Here is a 27,593-nt window from a genome sequence, read left to right as displayed (position 1 = left end):
TATACTTAAATGGCGCGCCGATCGCGCCGACAGAACACGTCGGCGGCGGCGGCGCAGCGAAAACTGTCGGCGGCGGCGCGCCGACGCCTCGGCGCACACCTCTCCCTAAATGTGGCGGCCAGATCACGTGGGAGGTCGGAAACAAACAGTCAAGTATTGATTATTGTCTCATGTCTGAGTGAATTTATCACAAACTGAGAGAAATGAGAATAGACGAGGAAGGGATTAAGAGCTTGGGTAGTGATCATAAAACGAATAACATTACAAATGGGATATAAAACTGGAATAACAGAGAGCTGAGCTATAGTTGGTAAGTATTCATTCTAAAAAGACAGGGCGTGCAAACACGGACACAAGAAAGAAGGATGGGCAGGTTTTGTGGTGTCCTGACTTCTTTCTTGTGTCCGTGTTTGTACGCCCTGTCTTTTTAGAATAAAACTGGAATTGAGAGCATAGAATCAAAGTCTGGCACCTCGTATTTAAATGACAAACAAATGATAAATATAGCCACAAGAGTCGAGGAAGAAGTAGGCAAAGTACGAGGCAAGGACTGGGAGTATAGTGAGCTGTTAGATCTAATGACGAAAGAGATAAGGAGAGAGAAGAAAACTATTTGCTGGAAAGGAAAGAGAAAGCCAAAAAGTTGCTGGAACAAGGAAATCCGGGAAGCGATCGAGAAGCGACGCGAAGCATCACGGGAGCATAGAAAGTCAAAAAAGGACAAGCGACCGCAGGACGAAGTCAACGAAATATGGGAAATATATCTAGAGAAAAAATCCATTGTACAGAAATTGGTCGAGGCAAAAATTAAAGGCGAATGTGAACGCTGGGTGACAGAGATTCACGAAAAAAAGGAGGCCGCACCTAGGATATTTTGGAGCCACATAATGGCGCTAGGTAGGAAGTCTGTCACAACGCAACAACATATTGTAGATGAAGGAGGAAATCAATTGGAAGGGTACGAAGTGCTAGGTGACATCCGAAAGGTAACAGCCGATTCGTTTAAAAAGAGCGTCCAGGGGATTTCCCCGGTGAGTAAAAGTTTGGCGGAGAGAGCAACCGAGGAAGAGCTAGTACTGGAGAATTTCAACTGGAAAAAGGCTGAAGGAAAAATTCCAAAGCGCACTGCCACGGGTTTAGATGGGGTTCCCGTTAGCCTCATTAACGAACTAGGAAATAGCACTAAAGGAGCACTGCTGAAAGCCGTAGAAAAATGCTTAAAGGACAGGCAAATACCGGATAGTTGGCGAAAAAGTAGAATGAACTTAATCTATAAAGGCAAGGGAGAAAAGGATAACATTCGCTCGTATAGACCACTAACCATTACATCGGTACTATACAGGTTGGCGATGCAAGCAGTAAAAATGAAAATAGAAAAGTGGGCAGAACACAACGATATTTTGGGAGAACTCCAGAATGGATTTCGAGTCGACAGGCGGTTAGACGATAACCTGTTTGTTCTCATTCAGTGTATAGAAAATAGGCCCATGTACATGGCCTTTCTAGACATCACTGGGGCGTACGACAACGTTAATCAGGAAATTTTGTGGGATATATTGAAAGGAATGGGCATAGGCGACGACTGTACACAGCTTTTGAGGGAGATATACCGAGAAAATACAGTTTGCATAAAATGGGAAGGAATGAGTAGCAAAGGGAACGTTGAGATTAGCAAGAGGCTGAGACAGGGATGTCCTCTGTCCCCGCTGTTATTCATGCTGTACATGGTGAATCTGGAAAAAGCGCTAGAAGATAGCAACTTTGGTTTTAATCTGTCACACAAACAGGGCGGCGTGATGATTGAGCAGAAGCTTCCAGGATTATTTTATGCTGACGATATTGTCTTATTTGCTGACAGTCGAGAGGATATACAGCAGCTGGCGGATATATGCGGAAGGGAAGGGGAAGCTCTAGGACTAGGATTTAGTGTAACAAAATGTGGATTGATGGTATTCAATGATCGTTGTGATCAGGCGGTGTCAATAGAGGGTCAAGAAATACCGAGGGTGAGCGAATACAAGTACCTCGGAGTATGAATAAATGAGGGTGACAGGTACATGGAGGTACAGGAAAAAGCCTCAGCAGCAAAAGGAAAGAGGAATGCTGCAATAATGAAGCACAGAGCGTTGTGGGGATACAATAGGAACGAGGTGCTTCGAGGTCTGTGGAAAGGTGTAATTGTTCCGGGGCTTACTTTTGGGAACTCAGTGGTGTGCATGAGGGCAGAGGTGCAATCGGAAATGGATATAAATCAAAGGACTGTGGGACGCCTCGCGTTGGGTGCTCACGGGAAGACGACAAATGAGGCTGTAAAGGGCGATATGGGATGGGCAGGTTTTGAGGCGAGGGAGGCTCAGAGCAAAATAAGGTTCGAAGAAATTCTAAGGAATATAAAGGAGAGTAGATGGGCAGAGAAGGTGTTCCGTTATTTGTATAGGAAGAACGTGCGCACGCAGTGGAGAAAAGAACTAGGAGGCTCACTAGCAAATATACGGCTGGTAGTGTAAGCAATATGTCAACAAAGAGCGTTAAGCGACAAATCAGAGAGGCGGAGAGGATTTACTGGACGGCAGCTATGGAGAAAAAACCGGCTTTGAGTAACTACTGAAAGGGCAAAAATGAAATAAGGGGGGAGGCATTTTACGATAATTCAAGGGGAAGCGCTTTACCGTGTTTGAAGCGAGATCGGGTTGCCTTAGAACGGGTAGTTATAAAGCGAGATTCAGTAAAGAAGAAGAACAATGCACGTGCTGCGGGGAAGATAAGGAAACGGCAGAGCATGTTCTGATTGAATGTGGAGATATCCACCCAGGTGTACGTTTGGGCACGAGCCTACATGACGCCTTGGGTTTTAGAGACAATGGAAAGCTGAACACACCCGTGATTGAAATAAGTAAGAGACGGTTAGAGTATTGGTGGCAGAAAATTAGAGAGAAAGGACAAAAATAAATATTGAAAAAAAAAAGGACATTCTGCCGTAAAGGGCAGAGAACGGAGCTGAAAACTTAAGTTTTTTTTTTTTTTCTGGAGTAAGATAGTTTTAATTGGAGTAAAGATACTAGGCCAACACTAAGAAAAAGAAGAGTAAAGGGGTTTTTTTTTGTGTGTGTCACCGCCCCATTATAAAGGGGACGCTCATAGCATCCATCCTGAAAACTTCTCTTGCGGGGTGTGAAGCGCGTCCCACTGGTCGGGGTTACGCTGGTTACGATGTAGTTCCGGGGGGATCAACAAACGCGTGGTTGAAGGCGGGAAGAGGGCCACCGCAATGACACAACAAGAGATCACAAAAAAACAAAAAAATGGAGGGAGGAGCTAGGGGGTCGAGCATTCTATACTGTTTCCATTCGTGTATGCCCTGCAGCGCACGTTCATGCCATTCATTCGTTTGAAGAACCTTTGTCGATTGGCACCTCGCTTTTCCTCGCGTGAAGAGAGCCCCAAAAGGGCGTTGGATGGGGAGGCCATTCAAAAAGACGCCACGAGAAATGAGCTGACAGCCCTGCCAAAAGAAGCGTTTTCCAACTGTTTCCTAGACCTCAAGAAGCTTTGGAAGCTGTGTATAGACTGCAAGGGAGACTATTTCAGAGGGGTGATGCACAAATGATTTCAATGTTAAACGCATTTTTTTTAATGGACTCAGTCTCGGAACTTTACGGACAAAGGTTGTATGAACAGGCGCATATTCATGGCTATCTGGCGTGTCCGAGCGACGTGTTCTAACCCCGCTCTGATTAATCGAATGCAACACGCAGCCAGAGGTGTTCCTACCCACAACAGTGGTCCCATGAAACTGCGGCGTGCACCCACACGGATAGGAACAAGGATGAGCAAGCACGAGTAATCAGTGAGGCTGCGCAGACGACGCGAGAAAAGAACGGTTGCGTTAGCAAGCCATCGGTTTTGCTATCTGACAGAGAGCTGGGTTTTTTTGGAATGCGGGGGTGGGCGCAGCCGGCTGCTGTGACTGTTAGTATTTTGCCTGGTTTCTATCTTTGCATTTTTTGTTCTGTTCTTTTTTGTGGTTTTAACTTTCCCGCAAGCACTTATAAGATGCTTTCTTGTCAATAAAAATTCAGCTGGAAGTCAGCGCTTGTCCTGTGTGTTTCCTTCCCGTGGCCGTCCGTTTTTTGCGCTGTTTGTTTCAAGTTTAACTTTCCAGGTGACACTAAAATACTTTCACGCCTTCACAGCGACCACCATTTGCCAAAGTTAGCCGTTATGCACACAAACACGCCCCGAAAAAAATTGCTGGGTACGGCCCTGAGCGCTTTCAGTGTCGTCCTGGTTCCTTGCGCTGTGAAACATCGAATTATGCTGCACCAACTAGCCCAACCTTAATGCTCCAATACGCACGCTGAAAGCCTTGTATCAGCTGTATAATATATAATCGTTCGGGTTTTACGTCCCATAACCACGATTGTGATGAGAGACACCGTATAGTGGAGGGCTCCAGAACTTTCGACCCCCTGGGATTTTTTAACGTGCACCTAAATATAAGTACACGGGCCTCAAGCATTTTCGCCCCGATCCAAAATGCGGCCGCCACAGCCGGGGTTCGATCCCGCGACCTTCGGGTCAGCACTCGAGCATGTATCAGCTGTAGACGAGTATAAACAAAGGAAGTCTCGCTTTTTGTTATTTCGACCCCAAAACACGAAGGTTAATAATATACGAAGTTGGCGTCAAGGAATTCAGAATTTTAAACTGTTTTTCTTGGCTTCCCGAGCGCTCTTCGAATCAGGTTTGTTAAGCAGCGGAGGTGTACAAGCCGGCCGTAAAAACTTTGGTGTCCGCAGAAAACCACAGGTGGGTATGCGCCAAAGGAATTGGACAAGTCCGACTACCGAGTACATCAGGTTCGAGCGTTAAACGATAAGCCTGCTTGGTGGAGTACGTGACGGAGAGAGAAAGGAAGAGAGAGAGAGGAAGAAAGGGAACAGAAGGCAGAGAAGAAACAGAGATCTAGAAAGGGGGCGAGGTAGAGGAAGAAACAAAGAAGGCCACTGACAAGTGAAACAGTTCCATAATCCACCACCGGAAAGTGCAGTGTTCAACCTATCCGCCCAATTTCCTTTCTTCTTGATTAATTTGTTTCAAGCATCCGTGCTCACGCCATGCCTGCTCTGTTCGTCATTATGCCAGTGCAGCTTAATGTGCAGCGGCCACTGGGGCGTGCGCGAGAGGCGGCTGCTTGGAAGACTCATGCTACTATCAATGCTGGAAAGTGCCTCGCGTCCTCAAGTCGAGAAAGAGGACGTTCTGCGCAACGCTGGCGCTATTCTCGTAGAACGTGTGTCCCTATACACAATGGAAACGCTTAGTGACGTCACTGCACTTGACGGCGCGCCAACAGTGCTGAAGCGACTGCAAGTGATGCAATGATCCGCCACGGTGGCCTAGTGGTTATGGCGCTCGACTGCTGACCCGAAGGTTCCGGGATCGAATCCCAGCCGCGGCGGCCGCTTTTCCGATGGAGCCGAAAATGCTTGAGGCCCGTGTACTTAGATTTAGGCGCACACACGGAGCGGCGTCCCTCATAATCATATCGCGGCTTTGAGACCCCAGCAATCATTGAGTGATGCAACACAGCCACGCCCTCCTTTACTTCCACTCTGCCGCAATCCTCCAGCAATGTTGAGACCGTTCGTCACTGAACCATGTGCCTTCATTTAAATGAAAACTAAACCGAACAGTTATTTTGGGTCTTGGTAAATTAGGATTCGCCAATAATAATGACAAAAATTTACCGGGAATACAGACTCCGTAATCTAGAAAAAGCGAGAACGCCACCTAGAAGCTCTCGCATCAGCTCATTAGATTTGACACGGCCGGTCTAGAGGCGCGCGCTCGCGAAGGAGCGAGCGCGCGCCTCCAGACCGGCCGTGGATTTGAAAGGGTGTGGTTGGCCAGTTAGATTCTTATCATTAATTTATTTACAAACCTTTCTGCAGGCTTAGAATAAAGCCTTAAGCAGGAGTGGGAGGAGAGACAATATCTCTCACAGTGGACAATACTGTAACAGGATTGATAGGCGGGCGAGTTGGAACTTATCCATCTTTGCGCAGCGCACGAAATTGACAAGGACACAAGAGAAGAGGACGGGACAAGCGCTGATCTTCAAGTGAAAGATTTTATTTGAAAAGACAAATATATATATACAGAAACACACGTGCCACGCAAGATTACACTCGATCAATGAAACGGATTTCTTGCTCCGATAATGAGACTGATGGCTGACTTATACAAACACTATCGCACTTAGCCATGTGGTACGCCTCTAAAATGCGTGCGCTGCGCAAAGATGAATACTGTAACATTATATAAAAATGTTGCACTTTGTAAAAACACAATTAAGAACATAGTGAAATTCCGTATACAAATAAAATTTCACAGTGCATAACGTATCGACGAGCTAACATCATGCTAAAATTAACAGACGCGTCAGTGCCACAGCAAAAAGAGATATGGTGGCAAGAATTATTAAAAAATTTCTTCAGCTGCGTTAAAAATGAAGGCACTGTTGCCCCATCCACGACGTACAGCACGCGTGAAAACAAAGAACCCTAGTAGGTGTTAGTTCCCCAGAAAAATTCCTAAGCACGAAACGTCAGACGCAAAGAATAAGCGTTCCCAACTCTGAGGCAACGCACCTTTTTTCAAAGTTTGTGACGTGAGCTTTCGGTCTGACGTGACCCAGCTGGCGCATTTCCTGCGCGCCCGGCGCGCTCAGTTTCCATATTGCCTAGATCGGGGCCTTGAATTTCGATAATGGGCATGCCATAAATTGTCACGTCCTACAACTTTTCCATATAATAATAATATCTGGGGTTTTAACGTCCCAAAACAACGATATGATTATGAGAGACGCCGTAGTGGTAGGGCTCCGGAAATTTCGGCCACCCGGGGTTCTTTAACGTGCTCCTAAATCTAAGTACACGGGCCTCAGACATTTTCGCCTCCATCGAAAATGCAGCCGCCGCTGCCGGGATTTGATCCCGCGACCTTCGGGTCAGCAATCGAGCGCCATAACCACTAGACCACCGTGGCGGGGCAGCTTTTCCATATAAGCAACATCCCTCAAGTTAATATTTAAAAATTGACGAGTTGTAATAAATTACTCATTTGAATGTAGTTACTTTAGGTGCGGCAAAGTTTTTCCGCCTCGGCGTAGAGGTCGTTTGCGAAGACGACAGGGGCCTGACTGCTATACCATTTATATATATATTGTCACGTGATGCTGTAACGGGAACCTGTAACTAGCAGTACAGCAGAACGTCAGAACATGTGTACAGCAGTACAGCAGAACATGTGTAGCATACAGCGGATTTGCTCCTTCTGCGCGCATGACAGCTTCGGATTGACATCGACTGTATTGGCCACCGAGGTGTCACATTTGACGGCTGCGGAAATCGGAGCAATCGTTGAACATGCGTCATCGTCAATTGCTTCGAAGTGAGCGACGGCCGTCCGCTTGGCCAAATGTTGGTATTCGCCGCTGAAATTCGTAAGCAAGAGCTCAGTCATCCCACGTTGGATTTGGATTATGCCGCGGGCAACGCAGATTTGCCGAGCCAAGAGCACCGACAGGTTTGCTTCGGCGATACCGCTACTGCCATGATCTGTGTCGCTCTGTACAGTCACGAACATACTGGTTCGCGGCGGAAGTGTGACGGCGTCGTCGACAATGCGAAGCGCTGTCCTCTGCACATTGGTATCCCTTGGTTTCGGGACATGGCCGTCCGCAAACGTTATGAGTAAGTCTCGAAGATCAATAACAGCTCCGTGCTCGCGGAGAAAATCCATGCCAAGGATAACTTTCCGGGAACATTCGCGCAACACGATGAACGAAGCGATGAATGTCGACTCACGGATTTGCAGCCTGGCGGTGCATCTCCCGATCGGTGTCAAGAGGTGACCTCCTGCTGTCCGGAGGTTTGGTCCATGCCCCCAAGGAGTCGTAACCTTCCTTAGTTCAGCAACGAGTTCAGCGCTGATAACAGAATAATCGGCGCCAGTGTCGACCAGAGCAGTTACTGGATGGTTGTCGATAAGAATGGAAATGTCAGCAGAAACGCGTTTGTCGTCAATGGGGGGTGTCGGCGAGAAGGTATCGTCGGATGTCGGCGGACGAGTCGGAGGAGGATGTTTTAACGATCGTGCAGCAGCGGTCCCACCCCCGGAGGCCGCTGCTCCTAGTTTCCCCGGCGTGGGCTAGGGGACCTAGGCGATCGTCCCGCAACAACGTCGGCGAAGGTGGAGTTTTGACCCGGGGATGTAGAACGTCGAGGAGACGGAGAGCGGGATTGGCGTCGCTGAAGACCTGGCGACTGATGGCTTGCCAAGTACTCGGCAATAGCGCGGGGCCGTTCACCATCACGGGGTCGACGAGCATCTGGCCGAAAGCCAGGGAGGCCCATGTGTCGGTACGAACACTCACGGTACAAGTGTCCTGGCTCACCACAATGGTAGCAAAGGGACCGATTGTCGGGGGCGCGCCACACACTAGATTTCCGCACATTAAGTCGCGGGTTCTGGTCATGCGGCGGGCCCGAGAAGTACTGCGGCGTCTGCAAGGTCGAAGGTCGGGGGAATAGCTGACAGCCGGCGCAGGAGTGCGCAAAGCTTCCGCGTACGTTAGGAGAGGAGCTTCGGCTGGAGGCGCCACCAACGGTTGTACCAGCTGCCGTACCTCTTCGCGGACTACGTCCGTTAGAGCAGCCACTTGGGGCTGGTGAGACACTGTGCGAAACTTTTGCAGCTCCTCGCGTACGATGCTGCGCAATAGCTCCGCGAGGTCCCTGATGGTCGCGACGTCCGGTGTTGCCAAAGCCGATGACAGACATGAAAGGTTGTTCGGCCGCTCATACTGAGAAGACCGCTGTCTTAGCATTCGCTCCATCGTTGTGGCTTCACGGAGGAATTCCGCCACAGTAGCTGGTGGGTTGCGCACAAGTCCTGCAAACAGCTGCTCTTTTACGCCCCGCATCAGGAAGCGTACCTTCTTGTCTTCTGCCATTGCGGGATCAGCTCGCCGGAACAGCCGAGACATCTCCTCAACGAACATGGCAACGCTTTCGTTTGGTCTTTGATTCCTGGAATTGAGGAGACGTTCTGCTTGCTCTTTCCGGTCGGGACTTCCATACGTGTTCCGCAGCTGAGTACAAAACTCCGGCTAGGTGTCAAAGCAGCTTCATGGTTCTCAAACCAAATGCGCGCCGAATCCTCCAGATAGAAGTAAACATACCGGAGCTTCCGATGCTCGTCCCATTCGTTGGCGACGGCGACTCGATCGTATTGGTCCAGCCAGTCTTCAACGTCTTCGTATGCGTCCCCATGGAAGGGTTTTGGGGTTCGCAGGGCGTTGAAAGGCCATGGGGCAGACGGGGCCGTGGTCTGTTCCGTCTGGCTTGCCGTTGTCGCGCTTGCCATGTTTCTAGAGCGTTCTGGAAGAGGGCCGAATTGGGTGGTAGGCCTAATCGCCGCCGACTACGCCGAAGGTCAGCTGGTTCTTCCAAGGCGTCGCTGTTGGTGTCGGGATCTTCCTGGTGGTCGCAGTGCATAGACTGCTACCCAGCACCTCCACCAGTAATGTCACGTGATACTGTAACGGGAACCTGTAACTAGCAGTACAGCAGAACGTCAGGCTGGCCCGATCACTGGCACAACGACCTCATCGTCTTTTCCACGAGCTCGTCCTCATCATCTTTTCGACAGCGGCACACAAAACCTGCCAAGAACAGTGCTAGGCGATCTTTACTCGTGGCAATATATATATATATATATATATATATATATATATATATATATATATATATATATATATATATATATATATATATATAAAGCGCCCTGCAGATCGAATGGGGGATGTTCTAAGGGCCTCATCCGGGGAGGCTAGAAGTGACGGGAAATCGTCGAGCAGGGATTGTCGCTGGAGCCAACGTTTACACGAGTACCCTAGTCGAAACATTGGCTCCAACATGAGACGACATCAGTGTGTTTTAAACCTTACACATTGGATTGATGATGATGATCAGTGGTGTTTTGTGGCGCAAGGGCCATGGGTGGCCAAAGAGCGCCGATGGTTGCAATGATGATGTATTCTGGCTGTATAGAGGTCTAAAATCACGTGCTATATCGAAGCGTAAAACGCGAACAGTGATCGATACTTAAAAACTGGTCCCTTGCCTATGAACATCGATGTCACGATGAAGTGCAAATTGCTCTCTGTATGGTAATAGGAAGTTTTTTTTCTTATAGGATGTAATGCACTGCATTGAATGAGGATGTGAAGTACAGTGAGTTGCTCACCACATTTATCACACAAAGGTGGATGACCACCAGACAAAAGGTATGAATGTGTGCTGTGTGTATGTCCTATTCTTAACCTGGTAAGTGTACTTGTGTGTGTCGTGACTTGGATACTGGCAGCCAATTCGCAAGATGTGGCTTGATGAGATGTAGTTTATTTGCCGTTTGCCTATCCCATAATCGCTGCCAATAATACCTGAGCTTTCGTTTAAGGAAGGGTTTCAGATCAAGTGCATGGGATAGCTATAGATGTATTCAGGGCCGTACCCAGGAATTTTTTTCGGGGGGTGTTTGTGTGTAGAACGGCCAACTTTGGCAACTCGTGGTCGCTGTGAAGGCATGCAAGTATTTGACTATCACCCGAAAAGTTAAAGAATGAAAAAATTTCAGGGGGTGTCAAAACCCCATCAACCCCTTTAGTTACCTCCTTTAGAACCCCCTCAACCCCCCTTAAGGGGTATTCAGACGGGGGAGGAATGCTCGGGGGAGACGGGGGGGTTGCGGATCACGTGACCACGACGTCACGGATTAGCGAGTGGGCGTGACCCCCCCGCGCCTCCTCGGAGGAGACGGGGACGTTTTCCCCGAAAGGACAAACAATCCCCCGGCGGTGGGGGATGTGGCGGAATTTCTGGCTCTTGTTTGGCCACATTGTTGCACTTGCTCCTGCAGAGAGCGGCAGCGGGTGTCCAGTCTGCAGTTGGGGTCATCTGTAGCTGGGGTCATCGTCGTCAGCAGCTGGTGAAACGGGCGGTACAAGCCACAGGAGTAGTCTGGTAACACTGGTCTCCCCCTCCGTTCGCCCCGTCCGTGTGAGTGGGGGGCATTTGTGGCGACTTCTCCTCGCGAGTTGACGTCACTAGGCTCCGCCTTTACCCCCCGAGCATTTCTCCTCCGTCTGAATACCCCTTTAGTTACGGCCCTGGATGTATTGGCGGAAGCGTTTTCGTGGGCGGCAGCAGCTAGCTAGTCCGCCAAACAGGTTTCCTTGGATCTCGCGGTGCCCTGGCACCCAGCACACCACGACATGCTGTCCGAGCGTGCAAATTGTGCATAACATTGAGTATAGCGAGACAAGGACCGGATTTCTGTGTTGTTTCATGTTTTTAGAGCTTTTACCACCCTCAGAGAATCAGTGTATATTACTGCCTTCTGTAGTGTTAGTTCTTTGATGTGTTTAACGGCCGCAAGTATCCCGTAAGGTTCTGCTGTGAATATGCCTGTATTAGTGTCCATAACGCCGACATCTGTAAAAGATGGACCGACGGCTGCGTATGACACGGAAGTGTCATACTTTGATGCATCTGTAAAGAACTCAGGGGTGCTATGCAGGATGGCTCGAGTTTGGCGAAACTCGGGATCTTTCCGAGCTCGGGCGACACCCCCTTTTGAACGAGCTAACAGTACGAGAAGGTGAAATCCATCCCTCAGCGCGCGCTCCGTTCTATTGGTTGCGATGGAACGCGGCGTCACGTCAAGGGCGGTCGAGAAAGTTGGGTGGTGTCGTCAGACTAGAGGCACCTTCTTTCATTTGTTTGTCGTTCCACTGAGTGCAGAAGTGCACCCATGCAAGAAAAGTGGCAGAAAGTTCTACTAACTATATTTTTTATGTGTGCGCGGGCCGTTTGAATCCATTTTCAGCGTTAATGTCTGCACTAAGCATCCTTTAGAATAATCAGCTGGAGCTAAATAATCGGCTGGATCTAATCGCAGAGGCCACGTGTATAATCACCGTGGTCGGCCTGTACATTCTAGCGCGTTGCTCGGCCTGCGCGCGCCCTCTTCGTCCTCTTATTAATCGTCTGCTCGCTCACCGAGCAGGTGCGTCCGACTGATTAGCAAATTGGCTCGGCGGTATACCTAGCTAAGACAGGACATGCTATGGCGAAGCTGATTAAGCCAGATCATGCTAAGGTCGAGCTAAATAAGCCACGTCTTACTAAGACCATGCTAATGAAGCCATGTAAAGCTAAGAACAAACTAATTAAGATCATGCTAATTAACACCACACTAATCAGGAGCGTGTATTTAAAATCAAGATAATCAAGACATTACTCACCTAGATCGTGTTAATTAGGATAGTGCTAATTGGGATTATGCTAGTTATCTCTGTACTAGGACATTGCGAATTAAACCATGTAATTAATGTCGTGGTAATTAAAACATTAACAAGCAAGACAGGACTATTCATTATCATGTTAGTTAAGACCGAGCTAATTAGTGCCATTCTAATTAACACCCTAATTATGAGCACGCTAATTCCAACCAAGCTAATTAGGAACTTCCTCACCAAGTAAGCGGTAATTAAGATCGCGCTAATTAGCATTATGTTAACTACATGCGTGTATTTAGGACCTTGGTAATGGAATCTCAGTAATTAATGTCATCTTAATTAGATCATTATCAATTAAGACATAACTGATCACTGGCATGTTAATTAAGGCCTAGCTAATCAATAGCACCAATATTTAGGCCGAACTGACACGGTCATTACTCCAAAGCCGACCAAGCATACCGAGTAGACGAGCGACTTAAGCTGGAAGAAGCTAGGTGACCACAAGCTCCGATGGCCCCAGCCTTGCAGAAGTAGTGCAAGCTGCCCAAATTATTTTATATGCAAAGAAGCTGCTGAGTAGCGTCCACCGCACGAAACACTTGACAGGCACACCGGCACTATGACAGTCACGAGTTCAACTGGGGCCTTTTCAGAATCAACGAGTTTGTGCCCGAGTTCGCGCGTCAATCAATTTGATTGACAGACGCCCGCGGCGAAGATCGGGTCCGCCCAACGCGTTTGCTCTTGCCGAAGAGCAGTGCTCACGGCGCAACGCCAGCGAGGGGCACGATTCATCTATGAGCTTAATCGCACAGACTATGCACACACGTACGAAGAACTAAAGGTTATATCATCACGTGGCTATATGTCTCGCATTCAATTTCACCGCGCTCACGACGTACCACTCACAGCCACGTAGCAATCGCCCCTCGTGGGATTTGCGGCGAGAAATATTATTTACTTGTTTGTGGAGACATTGTTTCTACCGATTCGTTACTACAGAAAAATCTTCAGACGTGTAATGTAAGTATATCCGTAACCTGTTCATTTATTTATCTGTAATATTCCAGAGAAGAGAAAAGAGCTGCACCAGAGTGCTGCGTTTGCGCCTTTGTTGTCTTCGAGAGTGGAAATTTCCATGCTGCAGGTGGAACGAAAGAATTCTCCGTAAGAGGACAAACGCCCACGAACACGCCCATGGGATGCGCGATGACCAGTTGGCAAAAAGCTAGTGCGACAATCACGCTGACGTCGCTGCACTGTCAAAATGTTGACTGAGTGGCGGTGCTGACGCGTTCGTACGCGGCGTTCCTTTGAACACCGCCGTAAATACCGCACATGCGTATGTGACGCCATGCTCGTTCTTGTAGCCGTTTTTATCAACGCTGCTATCGCGTGCTCCGCACTGTCTTCCTGTCATAACCGCCGTAATGCGAGCTCGGAGCAAACTCGTGTGCCCGAGAAGCTCGGGCCATCCTGCATAGCACCCCAGGACAGGTGTATTTGTGCTGCAGTTCCAGGAAGTACGTTCGGATATGTGCTAGAGGCGCGTGTTTTGCAACTTCAACGGACACGTCACAATGTATGAACTTCCACTACCACGGCGGGGGACTTGCAACGGGGGCCGCCAGATGGAGTTCGAGAAGTGGCACACCCATTTCTTCAGCTAGGCCCCTCATACGAAGTGCGTAGGGCTGATCGCACCGAAGGACGGTTGTGGAAAAGGGCAGAAGTGGACAAACCATTGATTGTGGAGTGCGAGGGGTGTTCCTTGTTTGCGTTCACCTTCAGAAAATATACAAATGATAAGTAGGATCTCTGTAGATGGAGCGACCACTCATTCGATTCGGCGCCTTTCTACGGGGCCAGTTTGAAAGGCACCCGTAGATAGTCGAATGCCTAGATGATGGACAGGGTCAAGCATCTTTAGGGCGCTTGGTGTCGCAGAATGATAGATTATTGCCCCGTAGTCTAGGCGAGTGCGTATGAGGCTTTTATACAAATTCATCAGACACTTCTTGTCACTACCCCACGTAGTGCGTGACAACACTCTTAGAACATTCATTGTTTTTATGCATTTGTTTTTTAAATGCTTAATGTGTGATACGAACGTCAGCTTACTGTCAAGGATTAGGCCTAAGAATTTGTGCTCCGTCTTCACGGAGAGGTGTTGACCACGCAGGTCAATATCTGGATCAGGATGAAGGCCTCTCTTTCGAGAAAACAGGACACACGTGCTTTTTTGAGGATTAAGAGTGAAACCATTCTCGTTTGCCCATTTGGAGATCTTGTTCGAACCTAGCTGGACCTGCCGCTCACACATCGAAAGTTTGCACGATTTAAAACCGACCTGTACATCGTCGGCATATGTGCAATAAAACATAATTCGTGGGATGCAAAGACTCAATGAATTCATTTTGATAATAAAGAGTGTGCAGCTAATTACACCACCCTGTGGCACTCCAGTTTCTTGAAGGAATGGTCTTGGTAGAACATTTCCTACTCGGACACGGAATGTACGATCCGACAGTAGCTCTCTATTATATCTAGCATTCGTACACCAGGGTGGGACAGGTCTCTTAATATTCCAAAGCGCCATGTGGTGTCGTAAGCCTTTCCATATCGAGGAACACAGAAAGAAAGAACTGCTTGTGGACGAATGCGTCACGGATTTGTGCCTCGATACGTAACAGGTGGTCAGTGGTGGATCTACCCTCGCGAAATCCGCACTGGTACGGGTCAAGTAGATTGTTTCCAGCAAATGCATAAGTCGGTGGTTTATCATCAAAGGTTTACACAGGCAGCTTGTTAGTGCGATGGGCCTGTAACTCGTAACGGAAGAGGGATCCTTGCCCTGTTTAAGAATGGGAATGACAATGGCCTCTTTCCAAGACGAGGGGACCTCGCCGGAATGCCAGATGACATTGTACAGGGAAAGTAAGTTTTTTTTTTTTGCGTTTCGGCAGGTAGGTTTCTCAGCATGTCATATACTACACGGTCGGAGCCTGGGGAGGAATTACTGCAGCAGTTTAGCGATGCCTGCAGCTCAGCTAAGGAGAAAGCTCTGTTGTACGCATCGTGTGTTGTACATTTGCGCTCTAATTTCTGTTTTTCTATTGTTGTCTTGTAGCGTTGGAAAGCCTCGGAATAGTGCGACGAGCTGGACACTTGTTCGAAATGTGTGCCTAGGCAGTTTGTTTGGTCTTCCAAGCTGTCGCCTTGTGTGTTTACTAGAGGCAGTGAATGTGCTTGTCGTCCTTCTACCCTACTAATCATGTTCCACAGTTTGCCTTGTGTATATGAATTGATGCCTGATAGAAATTTCTACCAACTCTCCCTTCTTGCCTGTCGGCGCGTTCTCCTGCTTTGAGACTTTATGTTCTTAAAATTTGTAAGGTTTTTCTGACGTCGCAGAGTCTCGAAGCAACCTCCATGCTTTGTTTTGCTTATTGCGCGCATTCCGGCATTCATTGTTCCACCATGGGACACGTCGTTTGCCAGACAGTCCACTTATTTGTGGGATGCATTTGGTGGCAGCATTAATAAAAAAAGCTGTAGTCTACAGCTGCATCGATGCTTAAATCACACATGTCGGTCCAACTTAAGCGAGCAGTCTTACGAAACTCTTCCCAATCGGCTCTGTCAATGTGCCATTTGGGAACCTGTGGGGTACATTCATTCACTATTTGTGCGTTGAGAACTATAGGAAAGTGGTCACTTCCGTAAGGATTATTAATGACTTTCCATTCAAGTAAGGGTAGAAGCGATGGAGATGTAATGCTGAGATCTATAGACGAGTAGGTATTGTTAGCGAGGCTGTAATATGTTGGCTCTTTCTGATTCAAGAGGCATGCGCCGGAAGAGAAAAGGAATTGTGCATCGCACTGAGAATCACCCCATAGACTGCTATGTACACTGAAGTCCCGAAGGACCAGATAAGGTTCTGGTAGTTCATCTATTAAGGATTGGAATTCATGTTTATTGAGTAGGTGATGTGGAGGTATATAAAGAGAGCAAATGGTGACGAGTTTGTTCAAAGGAACTGCTCGAACAGCCACTGCCTCAAGGGACGTTGGAGTGGTAAGTGTGTACATACCTTGACTCCCTACAACGTCTACACCACCGGACGAGGCCACGGCATCGTCTCGGTCCTTTCGGAAGATAACGTAACTGCGTAGAAAGTTGCTGTGTTTTGATTTTAGGTGTGTTTCTTGTACACACAGCACTTTTGGTGAGTGTTTATGTAGAAGTTCTTGGACATCGTCGAGATTTCTAAGCCGTCCTCTGACATTCCACTGTATAATTTGTGTTTCCATATTGGAAGCAAAGTAGTTCTGTGTGTATACGAAATAGTTCTGCGTGTATACAAAAGGAAGTGGCTGTTGTTTTTGCGGTAAGTTGGAGCTGAAGTAACAGGGCCGTCCTCGGGCTCCGTTATCGGCTTTTGCAGCGAAAGCTGTTATGAGATCATTTCACCGGCCGTTTGTGGCGCCGTAGCTGTCCGCCGCCGCCACCGTCGCCGCCGGTGTCCGTAACCACTATCGCTCGAAATAAGAAAAAAAAAAACGAAACAAGAAAAAAATTTTAGGATGGAACGAGGTTCGAACCTCGGCCCTCTGCGTGAGAGCCCAGTATACAACCTCTGAGCCATGCCGGTGCTTGAAACTGCTTCGCAAAAAGGTCCTCACAGGCTTCATGTCGGGAAGGAACCACATTAGCATATGCAGTATAGCGTGATAGAAGAGTAAAATAAGCACCAAGCGTCGCACAACGCGAATTCTGTAACGAGGCATCACACAATGCGAATTGCGCAACGACTAGGTTGCTGAATGCTTCCAACCCATTACAAAGGGCTCTGCCATAATTCTTCATCGTCATCAGGCACAGCATCAACAAAGTGCGCATAATGCCTTACATGCGTTCAGCAGGTACGACGGCTCTCCGCAGAATGACGAAAAATGGCACAGTGCCTGCTGCCCTACTTCTCAAAAATTACAATGATTTATAGCGTAGTGGGTTCCTCGCAAGTGCACTTGTATTGGTTGCCAAGGAAGCCCATAAGCGCATGATCCATTTCCTCGGGGTCTCAGTAAAATTACAATGATTTATAGCGTAGTGGGTTCCTCGCAAGTGCGCTTGTATTGGTTGCCAAGGAAGCCCATAAGCGCATGATCCATTTCCTCGGGGTCTCAGTAAAATTCTTCGCCCTCCCCCCCCCGTCTCTCTCTCCCACGTCAACGTATGATATACAGCATGACGGGAGAGGGAAATAGCGATCGGGCGTCACCCAATGCAAATTGCGTAACTGGTGGGCTGTTTAAAGCTTCCAACCCATTACAAAGGGCTGAGCCATAATTCTTCATCGTCATCAGTCGTCGCGTCAACAAAGTGCACATAATGCCTTACAGACTTGTAGCTGGTGCCTCGCTTCCCCGCAGAATGACGAATAATGGCTTAGTAGGTGCTTCCCAAGATCTCAAAAATTGTGATTTATGGCGTAGTGAACTTGTATTAGTAGCCCCAAGGGAGCTTAGAACGGGATCTAGAAACGCCGCTCTTCCAGCTTTCGCTGTGACTGTGCTGCGGTTTCAGCGCAGGCCTGGCGTTTTTTCGTTTTCTTTGCGCGCTCCAAGGAGCTACGCCGCTCTTTCGGTACCAGGGGTACCGGAGTTGTGTCCATTGCCTCGTTTGAGACACTGAACGCCCGCGTGTGCGAGCTGGTTGTTCGTTTTTCCGACCTCGCCTGGCGAGGTGTGGTCGTTTGACCCGACGACCCTGGAGTCGCCGAGGTCAGTGCCTTGGTAGGTGGAGCAGTCTTGACTGCTGCCACCACGGGGGCAGCAATCACGGCCGGTGGCTCACTTTGCGTGGGCCGATACAGTGGCGGTTGTCGATGCGACGCTGCCCCCTGACGCGCCGCATCAGCATAGGTTGGACCAGTAAAGGCCGAACACCTTCTTCGTGCTTCTTTAAATGAAATGTTTTCTCGCACCTTCAATTATATGATATCTTTTCTTTTTTTCCAATTTGGGCAAGAACGTGAATATGCAGCGTGGTCGCCGTCGCAGTTCACGCAGTGTGGAGGCTCATTACAGGTGCCCGAGGCATGGTCTTGGACACCACATTTTGCGCACGTAGGTCGACCACAGCAGCTCTGAGAGCCATGGCCAAATCTTTTGACATTGTAAACATCTGCGAGGGTTCGGGATTGTCCCTGATCCCGTTAATCGGGTTGGCAATCGCAGGGCGGATTCTAAGGGCTGGCGTCACGGCCCTCCGAAAACGCACCACGAAAGCGCGGACAATTTAGAGTTGGTCCTTTGGTGCGCCAGCGAACGCCGGTTGTGGTCCAAAGACCGAGTCAGAACCGAGAGTCGATAACACAAACGAAAACGAAATATATTCTCAGTTAAGGCAATACAAATAATACAAACACATGCACACTCGGCGGGCACCAGTTACAACTTCACAATATAATTCAGACGGTGTTTACACAACGGGAGCTAAACAAACAGATCACACGCTACGAATGCAATCGCATGCATTACAACTATTCAACGACAGTTAAAGTCCTGAATAGATAATGGCGTATCCAGTCCACAATACTTGGACGGTAATCGAATGCTTCTCTTCAAGGAAACACTCACGCCAGCTCCAGCGTTGATCGTCGTAGCTCAACCGTCGTCGTGACTTGTCACGGCTCACGCGGCGTCGTCATCCAATTCTTCCAGATCGACGATCGACTGACCGCACACCATCATAAACACGTCTTCTTTGGCTAACGGAGCCACACTTAGCGTAACTTCACCATATCCGGGCCGACTGACTGGCTCACTCCTTCGCTGACTGTCTCGTCATCGTTTGCACGCTTTTATCCCTTCTCCCCCGGTTTCTAGAAGCGTCGGGAGGGTTCTTCGGCGTGCAGTACAGCTAAGGCTAGAGAAAGGGCGAGAGCTTTCTCGTATGTTCGAATCGCGGCGGCATCGCTCGGGGATGCGTCCCCCCTTCCTTCTAGAAACATCCAGGTTTTGCCGGGCGTATGATCGCGTTGGCTGCGTCTGGCTCCAATGGGTGAGGAGGATGCGGCGGGCCGGCGCGTCTTTTTATGCTTGTTTTTTCGTCCTTCTCGCTTTTTGGGCGCGCGTCTCGCGCCGTTCTGTCGCGCAGCCGTTTGAAAGCGGCCGCGCGCGTGCTTTATTAAGCGCTAATTTGTGACAGGGACATACGGTCTGATTGTTATCTTTGTGTAGCCAGTTTCAATGTTTTGTGGAAGTTCACTAGTGGCAAAGGTCAGTATGAAGTGTTTGGTTAGGATTTCTTGGTTGTTTCTTCGGATGACGATTTGTTTTACATTTGTGACATGCTGGTCCTTCCACCCTTACAGAGGTTCACTTTCGGATAGGTCAAGGAGGTCTGTGTCTGATACTACTCCACGTGCGGAGTTCATGGTCTATGGGGTATTACAGTGATGGGGATATCGCCGAAAGTTACGAGGTTCTGTAGTTTATCAAACTGTTCTTTGTCTTTGTCATAGAGTTCGAGAAGCAGGTCTCCACTGGCCGTTTTTGTTACTTTATAACCAGCATCTAAGGTGGCTGTCAGTGTTCTAGATACTACAAAAGGCGACACGGTTCTAGCTGTCTTCTCAGTCTTATCACAGTGTACTACGTGATAGTGGGGGAATACTTCTTTGGGTCGAGTGAGGAAGGTGAATTCATCGATGCGTACGCGCTTTGAAGCGGTACGATTTGTTAACAATGGGAAAGCTCTATGCATGATAGCGGAATTTCATTCAGCAGCGATGGCGGCCACCCACCATGGAACCCAACAAGGGGATGCTACACGATTCACGATATGGAAAACATGCAGACGCCAGCCGTGTACCGCTACTATAACCCAATGCGCATAGGCCAAGGTTGGCTATTTGCACAAGATTAAACCCAGGCCCCCTAGGAAAATTGGGAAGTAACTGAGGTAATAGGACACAGGACAGCAAGGAAAGAAGATAGGAATGTGAAAGATCAGAGAGGGGGATAGAAAAAGGCGACCGCCAATTTCCCCTGGGTGGGTCAGCCCAGGGGTGCCGTCTACGTGAAGGGTGTGTTGCCTCTGCCGGGGGGCCTTCAAGGTCCAATCACCCGGCGTCGGCTCAGCCCCCAGGATCCCATTTTCCCCGGACACGGCAAAGCCACGACGGCGGGGCGTAGGAGGGGTGGAAACCCCCGTTAGCTCGGGTCCGTGGTGTAGCTACCTGACACATTGGATGTTAGCAGGATACCTACATATTCGCATTAGATCGCTGCGTAGAATAAACATGAAAAGGAACAAAAGGACGTCGCCAAATTGACAGAGGCGGTCCACAGAAATGTTTATATTGATTTTCCGTCTCTTGGACAAGTTGGAAAAAATAACCGGACAAAAATTTTGAGAATGACGCGGTGAATTCGTGATTTAATGTGACACGATATCGAATGCAATCATCGACAACAAGGCGCATCTCAGCTGAAGCGTGCAGTGGCAAATCATTAATGTATACACCAAGAACAGAAAGGGACCCAGGACTCACCCTTGAAGAACTGTGTATCACAAAAGAGGCAAACACCGAAGCTGGCAAGTTTGAAGAACCGCCTAAAGATGTTTCAAGTCCTTGCCACATCTCGTGCGACATTTTGTTGCACGATTCGAAGAGCATACTATACTGAGCTTCTGCAGGAGATATACAAGCACAAAGCGCTGCAGCCTTGTCACAGTGCTCGCTGTACAACAAAATGGAAGCCTTGATGACATCATACACTATGCACCAGCGCTGCAGTTTCGGTGCGAAATTAAAATTCGAACGTTATTTGCTAAATAATAATAATCCATATACCAACGTGAAATTAATGGAGAAACAACTTAATGAACAGTTTACCATTATACACAGATATAGCGTGTCTATCTCATGTACATTTACAGTTTTTGTCACGGGGCGCAAAATCAACACTGAAATGTCCCGTGCCTATCGTATAAACACCGTGCCAGGCATTCAAACTTATGGCGTCAATACCTAAACAATACAAGACCTAAAATAATTAAGGACTTGACGCCTACGAAGCCTAAATTTTACGGTGTGAGTTGAAAACACGCAGAGACACTGAGCGCCGCCGTAACTCCGATGATGGTCAACGACAACTTGTAATATAGTTTTGTACAGTGAGGCAGTATACGGTTAACATCCGGGGCTTCGTGGCGGCGTCTGTGTGCAAAAAGCCTCCTCCTCCCGGACGGAGCTAGGTTCGGGAAGAGGAGGGACGCAGCCTGCTGACAAGGCCTTGTTCGACATTCTTCCTTTCGTCTCGGTTCAACAGAGCTGCCGGTTCTCTCGTGCGACGCACTCCCGAGGAAGTCGATCTCGAATTTGTGCGTGCGTGCTTTTGCCGCTCAAGACAGTAAAATGCGTCTGTACCTTTCAACAAAATTCTGCGTCACATATGTGTCGTGTGCTACAAAGCTTCGCTGCTCATCCAACTTCTCTGAGTGGCATCGCCGGCGAATTTTTGTCAGCAGCGCATTGCTGGACGAGATTTCCGATGAAAGCGGCGTCTTTTTTTTTTTTTTTTGCAGACAACATGCATACCTATACAAATGACCCCATTTATATTTTTGGATTATACCGTACACGCCTCCCAGAAACTATAAGTGAAAGAAAATATATAAAAAATTGTCACCTAGGAAAACTCGCGGTGCTCGCACGAACTGTGCTTCTGTTCCGACAGCATGCGGGCTTGCCTGCGCGTTTTTTCATCACTAACGTGATGAAAAAACGGAAAACGCTAACGTAAAGCTTTACGTACGCTATTCTAAAACTCCCTTTTAGAGGATTTTAGTCTGTCCTTTGAGTGTATCAGAATACCTGGTGTGAACTGCGCGTGCGCGCGCCAGGTAGTATGGTTAGCCTCTCTAGTATGGCCGCGCCGCCGAAAGCGATTGCTATCCACCTCGAATCTATCAAGTGGCCGTCGTGCGCTTACTAGCTCGTTAGCTCGGAATTGATGCTTTTATTTTATTTAGATTTATGCCCTTAAGCATCGACAGCAAAACATTCGTGTCGATTAAGCACCGCTTTCGAGAGCCATACTCATATTATTCAATGCTGTAGGCTTAGCGAGGAGAAATCCCGGGATCTCGAAGGACAAAGATTACGTCTTTTTTAGTCGTTTCTATCTTCCACAGGTGGCGCCACTTGACGTGGCGGCAGCTATGGCACACACTATCCGGTTAAGGTGGCTAATCCGGTACTACGCTACACCTCGGCGTTACCGTAATTCCGGAAAGACTAAAGAAACGCTAGTAGAGGATTTTAGTCTTTGCGAGTACCGGAATACCGGGTGCGAACTGCGCATGCGCGCGCCCGGTAAACACGGCCGCGCCGCCGAGAGCGATTGCCGCCCACCTCGAATCTATCAAGTGGCCGTCGTGCGCTCTGTAGCGTAAGCTGCGAACTGATGCTTTTATTAAAGACAATAGTCTTTCTTGGGGAACTTAAACGCAGAAACTTTGGTCTGTCTGTCTGTCTGTCACACGATTCAGCCACGCGGCCAAAGTTTAAGCACTTGCTGAACGCCCAGACATCTTGAACTGGTAGAAAATACTACTGCACTACTGCAAATACTGAACTGGAGCAAATATTACGCATATCTGAGGAGCATCATCAATACTAAGTATTAGGTGGGGTGTTCCTTTACTAGTGAATACATAGAAACGTAATTCTAAAGACCTTAGTGTTTCTTAGACTGCGCTGAAAATGCGACGCTATGCACGAAAAAGCCCTCTGCCGACGAAAGCCCTTTGCACAAGCTCATGTTTCCCGACGTATTGCCAGATGGCGTCCCTATCTCACGCAGCGCCTCCTCTATCGTCTTTCGACGACATTTGCAGCGAAGCACGCAGATACATGGCCAATGTTTTGCTTTAGATTCATGTCCTTGTGCTTCGACAGCAAAACATTCGTGTCGATTCGGCACCGTTTTCGAGAGCCATACTCAAATAATCAATGCTCTAGGTATAGCGAGGGGCAATCCCGGAATCTCAGAGGACACAGATTACGTCTTTTTAGTTGTTTTTATCCTCCATAGGTGGCGCCACTTGACGTGACGGCAGCTATGGCACACTGGAATACCGGACAGACTCAAAAACGCTAGTGACCCGTGGCGCCAAAGGCGCGGTCAGTACCTTTCGAGCGAAGATTCGCATCCTTCGCCGGCTCAGTAGCATAGCGACTTGGCTGACGCTCGCGAATAACGAGCAGCTACATTTCCCAAAATGATACCCATTTATCGGTCATCTGTGTAAGCTTTGTTCAGGCGAATGAACACAAGCGAACGCTTTGCCCTGTTAAATACGGATCGCGACGCCTTACACAGAGCGTCACAGTTATGGAAATGCCAAGCACATGACATCAGTCCTAAAAGGAGGGCTCGACGCTGTTCAACATAATGATAATTTTGCACACGCAACACGAAGACACAAACGAAAAGTTCACAAGGACCACATAAGGACCGTTTGTGTCTTCGTGTTGCATGCGCAAAATTATCATTGTGCACCCAAACCAACTAGCCCGCCTTTCCGTTTTATTGCTGTTCATCATGTATGACAAGCTCCTACTTAAGGTTGCTAAGGGTGGTTAGTAACCATTTAGCTCAAGGTGGACACCCAAACCGCAGCAAGACAACTGAACAGGCGGAGAGCTGCGATGGCACCTATAATGAGCACCACGCATTCAGCAATTAGATCAACGCAGATTCGTCGCAGAAAATGCATTCCCAAGGCGCGATAGGGCAAAGAGGATGAAATGTGCACGAAGCGTTCGTCTCGCACGCGGGTCATTCTTGAATACACGATGACCGCAGACAGAGCAGATATCTCACCCATAAAACGTTGATGGGTTGAAGACAAAGACGCAGTCTGTGGCAGCAAGAGGGTTCGGGAACCAGCAGTTTTGTCGAGGACGGCTTCCGACCAGCAAAAATCGGGCACGGGTTATTGCAGGATAAAGACGATGACAAGCGGGCAGCTGATCAGCCGGCGGAGACAACGCGCGACGAACAGTGCCCCCTGGCGCGACACTTACCTGCACGGCAGCGACACACCCTCTGACCGCCGCTGACGTAGCCAGCTGAACAAGTGTTGTCGGGGGGCGCCGTCGCTCTACCTGGCTCCACGTCGCGAGAACAATCGCGCGTGACGTCAGAGGCTCACCCGAGCATCTGAGCGCCGCGATTCGCCGCCGCCCGAACACTCCCCCGCTGCGACTGGCCGTCCCGAGACGTGCCCCCCCCCCCCCCCCCCCCCCCCATCGCCGCGCCACCGCGAGCGTGGGCGCCTTGGAGACGTCGGCGCTTGCCCCCGAGGCTTGACGGCTTCAGAGACACGCAGAAACCTTCAGCCGCGCGCAGCTGGCAGTGAAGTCTCGATGATTCGTAATTTAGGGATAATAGAGTTTTTTTTAGCTAGATACGAAAATACGGCACGCAAATACGCTACCGTATGACGGTACCGCTCCTCCTTTCCAGGTCGTCGACCTTTTGCCGGTGAAGACACCTCAACACCACAAAATTTTTTTTTCAAAAATTACTGTGGGATAACGGAAAGGTGGGCGAGTTGGTTAGGGTTCATAGTGTAATGTATGGGGCAGCGCTAGGACGAATACAAGGACGAGAAAAGACAGGACATGCGCTGTACTCACAGCTGAAATTTTATTGGAAAAAGCGCCACTTCTATATCCAGCATAGTCCCAATCATTGTCATCAAAGGTGCCACGTAGTCCTGTGTTCTTTCTTGTCCGCGTCTTCTTCGCGCTGTTTTTAACTATGGATTCTTACCAACTGGCTCGCATTCACTCGCTTTTAAGTTACAGTGCCACGTAAACCACGTCAAGGCGATGTCAGCAGGAAGACAGCCTCGTGGAAATCATACACAGCATAAAAACAGGCAATAAGAAAAACATTACGAAGTGTGGCACTATACTATGCACGTGTGCCTGAGATATTCTAATTCTTTATATGACAGATCTATGGATGCTTGGCTGATGCATTTTTCTTTTAATCTGTTGTCTCTTCCCTCCTCCCGAAAGAGTAGGCAGGCGTTGTTCCCCTTCTGGTGGCAGTTGCCAGCTTGCTCTCTCCCTCTTTTCTCTGTGTCCTTGTGCTTGTATGTATACAAATCAAATAAATAAATAAATAAATTGATGTGAAAGGCTTCTATTATTTCTCTTGTCGTTTTAATATGATGACGCGATAAGAATGACAGTGTCAATAAAGTGTGGATTACATCCACACGAACGGCAATGGTTGACTATAGATGATACGAAGTGGCATTAGAGGAGGTGAGCGAGCGTAGGTGTTCTTGCAGTCTGATGTTGATGCACCTCCCGCTTTGTCCAACATAAACTTTACCGCACGACAAAGGTATCATATATACTGAACCTATCTTGCAGGGTATGGAGCTGTGGACATGTTTAGTATTACATCCAGCTTTAACAGAAGAGCCTGCTTTTTTTATGATAAGGGCACAAATCGTTCCAATCTTCTGGGGGGCGGAGAACACCAAATCGACCTTGTACCGGTTAGAAACATTTTTTAGACCATGGGAAAAGATGCAGATATGGCATAACAGAGAATTTGCTGGCGCGACTTTTGCGCTCATCACAGGCCGCCGCGTTGTCTTTCTTGACCCATTTAATGAGCTTATTACATGCAGTAGTGATCGCAGCGTTGCCATAACCAGCCGTCTTCAGCCTAAGGAGCTGGCTATTGAAGCTATCTTGAACCTGATGTTGGCATGACTTTTTGAGTGAAGAACACAAGGTAGAAAAAATAATGCCGTTTTTGATGAGTTTTGAGTGGGCTGAATTACCATGAAACAACGGTTTTTTAGATCTCGGTTCGTATTTCCAACATACATGCTGTGGAGTGAACAGCAGGTGTAAATCAAGATACTGCAGCTGCTGCTGCTCCATGAACTCAGTGGTGAACCGTTGGCCATACCCACATTCTTGAAACATTTTATAATCCTGTCGGTCATCTGACTGTAATCATGGTCGTTATCAGGTGATCATCCACATATACAGACATGGCGAATACCATCGCCAAGACAGCGGCTAAGTTTCCTGTTAACGCGGCTCAAAAAGATGTCGCTTAGAACGGGTGCAACTTTTGATCCGATGCAGACGCCTGATTTTTGACGCAAAACTTTATCTTGCCAACCAATGACGGTAGATTTTAGGTACATGGACATGATTTCCAGGAAGGATTCTAGCGAAACGCCGCTCCTAGCCCTAAACTGAAGAACTGCTAATCTTAACACTTTCCATTAGTTCATTGTGCGGTAATGAAAAGAACAAATCCTCCACGTCCACGCTCAGAGCGACACAACACTTTAGAGACTGAATCTCCAAGTGCTGAACCAAACAAGATGAGCTAGAAATCAAGTACGGGTCTTCCAGCTTTAGGCAGGACAAATTCTTTTGAAGGCCGTGACGACACAACGCTTTGCCCGGTATTTCTTTCAGACACTATGGAGCGAAAGGGCATATCTAACTTATGTGTTTTAGCACTAAAAAATATTCCGAGGGTTTTCTCTTTGGCTTTTTTAATGTCTTTGACAAGATGATCAAGTCATGCGTCGTTCAACAGAGACACAGCTTGTTTTCTAATCCTCTCAGCTTTTTCTGAGACGCATGAAAAGTTTTTCCCTACGGCGGCCTGTGCCTTTTCATTGTACGTTCCCTGGTCTAAAACAACTAAAAAACCTTCTTTGTCTGACTCAAGAACATGTCCTGTCTTTTCTCGTCCTTGTATTCGTTCTAGCGCTGCCCCATACGTTACACTATGAATTACTGTGAGGTTGTCACGCCTCATTGTTGCCCGGCAGCCTACGCATTGTTAACGAGACACCTGTCGTTTGGGGTACGCATTGTCACTTGAACGGGGAGCGGCAAAAGCACAACCAGCGGGAAAGGAGGAACGCTACCGCACTGCCTTACCGTATTTGCGTACCGCATTTCCGTAACTTGCTAAAACTCTCTAATGACGATAGGCCATTCTCGGGAGCCAGGGGCGTAGCCAGAAATTTTTTTCGGGGGGGGGGGTTCAACCATACTTTATGTATGTTCGTGCGTGAGTTTGTATGTGCGCGTGTATATATACGCAAGCAAAACTGAAAAATTTCGGGGGGGGGGTCGAAA

General features: G+C 48.3%; 1 protein-coding gene across 3 annotated transcripts in view; it reads right to left on the bottom strand.

Annotated features, from left to right (window-relative positions):
• The window catches only part of LOC119389923 (glycerophosphocholine phosphodiesterase GPCPD1), a 151,905-nt gene extending 127,518 nt beyond the window's left edge, over positions 1-24,387 (bottom strand). For all 3 annotated transcript variants that reach the window (XR_007415497.1, XR_007415499.1, XM_037657359.2), the window contains exon 1: positions 24,277-24,387. Coding sequence is in view for 1 of the 3 variants with exons in the window: in XM_037657359.2 (XP_037513287.1) it covers positions 24,277-24,280 (4 nt within the window). In the remaining 2 variants the exon portion in view is untranslated. The remainder of the gene's footprint in view (positions 1-24,276) is intronic.
• Between the last annotated feature and the right edge of the window lie 3,206 nt (positions 24,388-27,593).

Source organism: Rhipicephalus sanguineus, chromosome 1 (genome assembly GCF_013339695.2).
Source record: "Rhipicephalus sanguineus isolate Rsan-2018 chromosome 1, BIME_Rsan_1.4, whole genome shotgun sequence".
NCBI classification, from domain to species: domain Eukaryota; kingdom Metazoa; phylum Arthropoda; class Arachnida; order Ixodida; family Ixodidae; genus Rhipicephalus; species Rhipicephalus sanguineus.
This window is presented reverse-complemented; position numbering and strand designations above follow the sequence as displayed.